General features: G+C 38.8%; 1 protein-coding gene across 2 annotated transcripts; it reads right to left on the reverse strand.

Annotated features, from left to right (window-relative positions):
* Window positions 1–2,689: 2,689 nt before the first annotated feature.
* Window positions 2,690–6,705, reverse strand: Ube2g1 (ubiquitin-conjugating enzyme E2G 1). Of its 2 annotated transcripts, none has more exons than XM_018520798.1 (4): window positions 6,462–6,705; window positions 3,952–4,331; window positions 3,745–3,867; window positions 2,690–3,381 (listed from the first exon to the last, which is right to left on the reverse strand). In XM_018520798.1, the coding sequence occupies exons 1-3, from the start codon at window positions 6,505–6,507 to the stop codon at window positions 3,787–3,789; spliced, it is 507 nt and encodes a 168-aa protein (XP_018376300.1). In that variant the 5' UTR covers window positions 6,508–6,705; the 3' UTR covers window positions 2,690–3,381; window positions 3,745–3,786. The 2 variants fall into 2 exon arrangements, with proteins under 2 accessions (XP_018376300.1, XP_018376291.1); XM_018520789.1 differs by lacking the exon at window positions 6,462–6,705 and adding an exon at window positions 5,630–6,444.
* Between the last annotated feature and the right edge of the window lie 203 nt (window positions 6,706–6,908).

Here is a 6,908-nt window from a genome sequence, read left to right on the forward strand (position 1 = left end):
CACAACATTACTACAGCGAACTACAACGATTCTAGTTTGCAGAACAATCATAAACCATAATTGCAGATAAAGTAAAAAAAATGACAATCACTAAAAAATTACAAATACTACTAATTATTACATATGTAAATAAGGCCAATTACTGTGCAAATACTGCATGTTTTAATTAACTTGTGCATATATAATCAATTGATCAAATATTTATAACTATGCTAAAAACGATGGTAAATTTATTTTATATTTGTTGGCATACTACATTATCAACGCGAGATATATATCTACTATTACTAAAGTCGCATTTATGTTCTCAGTATCGACGCAACATAAAATACTTCATATTATCTTGTGAGTCGTTGGAGTCTGGCAAAAATAAAAATTGGAGCGTAAATCAATGTAAGGAAAGAGTAACAGAAGCATAAACGAAGTTTTCAAGAGGTGAAAATTGAGACGATGAAACGTAAAAAAACGTTTACGCTTTTACGTTTTATTATCTCAATTTTTCTCAATTTTTCTCTCCTAGAAGCTTCATTTATGTCACTTCTATCACTGATCTCTTCTGATAATCAACTTACGCGATCCAATCTTTATTTCTGCCAGAAGTTCACTTGACGGAATTTTCGTTCACATTACTGACGCCACACAATTATTGTAGTAAATCAAAATGCTATGATAATGTGATAGACTTCATCTAAAACGGATCTATGGCACATTCGTCGTTTATCATTCATCGATGCAAAATATATATTGTACTTAGGTCCAGTTCCACAACTCACGGTTAACTCTTAACCGAGGTTCAATTTGTTTCTCGTCTCTTTCCAATTCTAGAATAGAGACACTGAATAAGTTGAACCTCGGTTATTAAGAGTCAACCGTGAGTTGTGGAGCTGGGCCCTAGCAGTGAATTTTCGGTTAAACGCGACGTAGTATACATGCGTGACATAATTATAAGCCTAGACATGCTACGTCTAATGAAAGATACATTAAACGCGTACTTTATCTCGAGCAAACCTAAGGATCACATACGCGTGACGACACTGGAATTTGTACTTACTAGAACCACAACGGTTTCGAACTGAGACGTAGCTCCGGCCGCGGTTAACGAAATGGCGACGATAACAAGGAACTGTAAAAACCGACGCGTCCTGGCGATCACTCATCACTTTAATCGGCGTTTCCGACAAAAAGAGATACTACTCAGACATATTTAACGGGTAAAATTCACGAATTAAACGTGCACTTTACTTCGAGAAAACTGAAGGATCACTTACACGTGACCACGACACCGGAATTTGTACTTACTAGACTAGAACTACAACGGTTTCGAACTTAGACGTAGCTCCGGCCGCGGTTGACGAAATGGCGACGATAACAAGGATCTGCGAAAACCGACACGTCCCGACGATCACTCATCACTTTAATCGGCGTTTCCGACAAAAAGAGACACTACTCAAGCAGATTTAACGGGTAAAATTCACGAATTAAACGTGCATTTTACCTCGAAAAACCTAAGGATCACTTTCGCGTGACTACATCGGTACTCACTGGAATTACAACGGTTTCGAACTAATTCGAGCTTAGATGTAGTTCCGACGGGTGACGAAATGACGACGACAACAAAGATCTACGAAAACCAACACGTCCCAGCGATCATTCGTCACTTTAATCGGCATTTCCGACGAAAAGAGGTACTACTCAGGCAGATTTAACGGGTAAAATTCACGAATAATTGCGGAAAGATCGCGATCAACACTCCGCGTCAACGAACCGAATGCGCGGTAATACACCGCCAAAACTGTCATGGCAGCCGGTAGAGCGCGCGATAACGCTTTGGCGCGCAACCTCGAATATTTGAATCTACGTAACTGTTTGAAATTCAAACGATTAGGGAGAATACGATATTTTTACATGCTTCTCAGCACCCTACGATTATTAACAATAATTTTTCATTCAATTTAGTAAAAAATTCATTAAGATCTAGCAAATGTAAGTAATAAATAAATTATTATTACTCATATCACGTAAATATACATGTATATTATGCTCATTGTAATCTAAAAACTGCAGAAAGCTATTTATTTTGCAAAAATGTTTGTCTATGTAATGAAAGTCGTTTTAAATAAATATAAAGAATAAAAATGATGGAAATAAAAATGTAATGTAATAAAAATTGACATATTTTACTTGTGTCAGTGGGCGTGTTCAAGCTGACAAAGCAAACTAGCTTGCTCGATAAGTAATTGAACATGATTAGATACTTATAGATCCAATCAATCACATTCAGTGGCTCGACGAACATAATAACAGCTTGAACACAACCATTATTTATATGTTCTGATAAGAAAATATGTGATAAATAATTAATGAAATGGATGAGAAAAGAGCAGGTGTAATGTAACATAGACGTTGTTTCAATGTCTGAAGATTTAATTGACAATATAAAATAATGTATAACCAGATCAAAGAATTATACGAATTTTAACTAAGTTGAACGAATTTCCTAAGAGGAAAGAATTATTTTAATTTCATTGTAATGATGATAAAGAACCGCAAGTTTACTTCGTAAGGAAAGCGCCGTTACTCTGCACACGAGTTTAAGAGTGAATACCATATCATATACATATATATTACGTTACGAGCACTAACTGTAATTATTGATACATTAACAATAATATTATCATTATTATCACTTGAATTAGAATTAATTATTTTGGCAACTTACGGTTCGATGAAAATTTAATATATATTTTACATTTACCGCGTGTACGCACGGCATTAATTATTCTCACCGCAATGTCATACCATGTCGTATGTAGTCCATTCTCGATAAACATTTTACAAGATTGTTACATGTGTCCCGTCTTCGATTTTATAAAAAAATTTATTTATACATATATATATTTATGAAAGTAAGAAAATACGAAACGACACACTAAGGAATTATTATTGAGATAAACGTAAACATATTTTAAATTACAAGGTTTCTTCCAAAGGGGCTCAGGATCATTCTTGAGCATAGGAGGGGCAGGGGAGAGTTAAGTTTTTATAAGAACTATTAATATTAAGGTAATAATCATACAGAGATGATATTTTTATGTATACGTGTAAATTAATTTTTTTTAGCTGTTTATTATGTAAAAGGTGAATTGCGTGTGTATCTCTGTTCTCCATCTCGATGGATTCGGATCGTACGTTGGTGGCGGCGATTTAATAAACATGATAGAGCGGCGTGTGAGTTTTTCTCTCGTACACACGCTCTGTCTTGCTCTCTCTCTTTCTCTCTCTGCATAAGGATAGGTCAGGCTTTTTCCGTTTTTAGTGGCACTGTTATCCGTTAGCTTTATGCTGAGCGTCGGTATCTTTCTTACAGTGCTTACGGCTTCCCTACGTTAATATATTACACACACACATATATTATACATATATATATCATCCAAACAACATTGTTAATAGAAAATAGGAAATAAAAGCCCATAACGATCGAAAATAGATCTTTAATGCTTAAATAATTCGATATAAATTTGTATATACATATACATACATGTACATATATATTTGTTGTCATTTTCCTATTTCCTATTGTTTTCACATGTACAATCCAAGAAAATTCTTATTTAACATGGTTAATATTATCCTTGTCATAAATAATAGATATAAAATAATTTATTCAATAATTATTAATTATTTATTTAATAATTACTTAATATTTTACTCATTAATTATTCAATAATTATTTTGGCAACTTACCAGAATTAAATAAGTCTTTCCATTTGAATATTTGTTCATCCCCTACAAACACTCCTCTTGGCTCTTTCTCACGCACCTCGCCACCTTTCGCTTAAATTCCGTGTAACTTTCTCTCCACTCTTTCTACAGTAAGAGAAAGAGAATAAATTAAGATTATTTTTTTACAAAAAGAAAAAAAATTACATATGATATTTTCTATATACTTACGGCGGCATCCACATTAGCAGGGCTTTCATCATTAGGATCTGCGAGCATGCTAATAACACTTATCAGAATAGTTTCGACTGTGTGAACTGGTAACCACCGCTCGGAAGCTTTCTCATATCCCCATTTGTCATCACCGGGTTCATGTAATATAGATATACACACATCTCCATTTTTGTCGATATTTGGATGCCATATTTCGGTTATAAATTTCATTCTTGGTGGCCTAAGTGGGTATTCTTTTGGAAACTGTAAATGTGCTTTGAAGAAACCACCTTCGTATAATGTATCCGGAGGTCCAATAATGAGTACTTCCCACCGATATATGTCATTGTCGTCTATGAGGCCTGCAGAAAACCCTTCTACTGGGTTTTTATTTAATTCTGTAAGAGAAAAAAAATATTACTACAAATCATTTCATAGGAGTGTATGGCAATTGCCCACGGTTCAATTGCGCACAGCCAATCACAGCACTTCAAAAAAAAAACTAATCCTAAACTCCTTATGCAGAAGTCGCTGTGATTGGCAGTGGGCAATTGCTACAGTGGGCAATTGCACAGCTTCCATTTCATAAGTCTTACGATTACTCAAATTATACCTAAAGTATCTAAGAATAAAAGATGTACCTGAAAATATTAAACAAATTATTACCATAAATATAGAAAATATTCATACAAGGTAAGTGAATATGATGTTAACAAGTATCAATTGTAAATTGTACTTTATAATAATCCAAGATATTTTACGTTCTAAAAAAATCAAAAGAACTAAGTTTGAATATATAAAGAAACTTTTAAATTCTAGCAAAGAATTTAACAAATGATATAATTAAGAGAAAAAATTAAGCAAATAAGCTAATACCTGATAAAAATCTACATATATGTTAAAGATTATAAATCAAGTGAGACACCAAAAAGTTACAATTTGTTCTAAAGATGATCTATAAAATTATCTTCTAAAATACGTTTCATATTGTGTCTGTGTGTGTGTGTGTTTGTGTGTATTCGGAAGAACAATAAATTCAGTTTTTCCAAGGTCGATCTTGCATGAAAGGATCATTCTTTAAACTCACTATTACTTAACATCTACTCGAGAGTGAGAAAAAAAATTCAAAAAAACATTTTTAGGTCTCGAGAAGGACATAAATAATCAAGACGGTGACAATACTGCCAGATAAATATAATGCAGACACAGATTACAGAGGAGAACATTGAAGTGTCTAGGTTATGTTCCCTACCAGGTACTAAAGCATAAAAAAAGGGAAAAGAGCAACGTCTCCGAGCGTGATTCGTGATGACAATCATGTGTACGCGTGAACGCGGATGTTTACGCTCCCGCGAATCTCGCCAGCACTGGACACGTCGAGCGGCCTGTCCAGCGTGTCCAGGACGGGACGCGCGGCGTATAGGTTAAGTTCGCCCGTGCGAGATCGCCGCCACACGGTAACCGCGCGGTGAGTCAGCGCGACGTGCTCCGCGCGAAGGAGACGAAGCACGAGGTTACTGACGCGACGGTGTTCTCTCTTTCTCTTTCTCCGTCTCTCACTCTCTCTTTCTCTCGCGCGCGCACGCAGTACGACTCCGTTCTACGTCGCACAAAGAGAGGCGAAACTCTCCGAGAAGCATTTTTCGTGGCGTCGATCTCGTCTGGAACAGGGGAGCATGGCCCGAAGGCGGCTGACCTTCGATGGTCGTTGCACGGCGCGCTTTTGCTTGCTCTTTCATTCCCTCCTTCTTTCTCTTTCTTTCCCTCGCACTCTCTCCGGCTTTCTCGCTCGCTCGCTCGCTCTCGTGCTCGTCCCTATCTCTATACTGTGTCTCCCACTTTTTTTTTATTTTTATTTTTATTTTATTCTCTCTCGTTCTCGCTTCTCCGCTCGATGTTTTTTTCCGTCGCTCACGAGGAGAAATGTGCGCGACCGCAGTGACGCGCATACGCTATAAATAACGAGGCTTGCAATTATTTTCGGGCACGAGAGAAGAGAGCGGCCTTCGCTCTCGACATCGACGTCGACGTCGACGTCGTCCTCGTCCTCCTCGTCCTCGTCGTGGCCGCGCAAGAAACATCGCACGCGACGAACCGGCTAGTCGGCGAAACAGGGGGAAACAGGGCGGAGGGGAAGGGAACAGGGAGGACAAGTCGAACTTTGAAGATCGCGGCGTGCCGTGGACGACGAGGGCGACGTTACGCCGCCGCTTAGGTTAACGTTATTCACGGCGCAGCATACACACTCTCCGCGGGTGAGCGTATTGATTTTCACGCCCCGTGCGCGCGGTCGTAGCGAGCCGGCGAGGACGACGTGACGAGCGGCGAATGTGACCGTGGATTCACAGCACGATGGTTTACGGCGAGGACGAGCGCGAAGCCGTCGGAGAAGTAACGTCGGGCCTGCGAGGCACGACGGCAAGGAGTCCTTTGGAAAGCGCGAGTCACACCGACTTCGATTTCTCGTTCGGCCGCGTTTCACGCTTCCGACAAACACACTTAACACTCGCACCGCGCTCACATTATACCTGCTAATTGTTTCCGTAATAACAGCGCGGACTGTGGCTCTGACATTAATAAAAGTTCAGTTAAATAAGACTAAGACTGAAAACAATCACTTTTGCTTGACTGGAAAGATGGCTAGGTACGTCGCGGAAGCGGTGACCACGCATGCGCCACTGGCTAAACATATGTTCTTCCGTCCTGAGCTCTGCGCCGGCCTGTGCACCGCGTTGGCGGTGCTGCACCGCGCGATAATCGGCCGAAACTTCGAATAAAACGGAGGACTCGTGCAATCTGTGAATAAAACAGATCGACTTTAGTGAAAAAATGATCAGAAAGCGAATTATGAAATTCCGACTGTACCGACAAAGGACAAAAGCAAAGGAGAAACCTGAGAGAGACCATGCTGGCCTTTTTTCTGTTACCGTCGAAGTCGCCCGTACACTACCGCCAATATATCCATTTTTAGTTTG

Source organism: Trachymyrmex cornetzi, unplaced genomic scaffold (assembly GCF_001594075.2).
Source record: "Trachymyrmex cornetzi isolate Tcor2-1 unplaced genomic scaffold, Tcor1.1 scaffold122, whole genome shotgun sequence".
In the NCBI taxonomy this organism is placed as follows: Eukaryota; Metazoa; Arthropoda; class Insecta; order Hymenoptera; family Formicidae; genus Trachymyrmex; species Trachymyrmex cornetzi.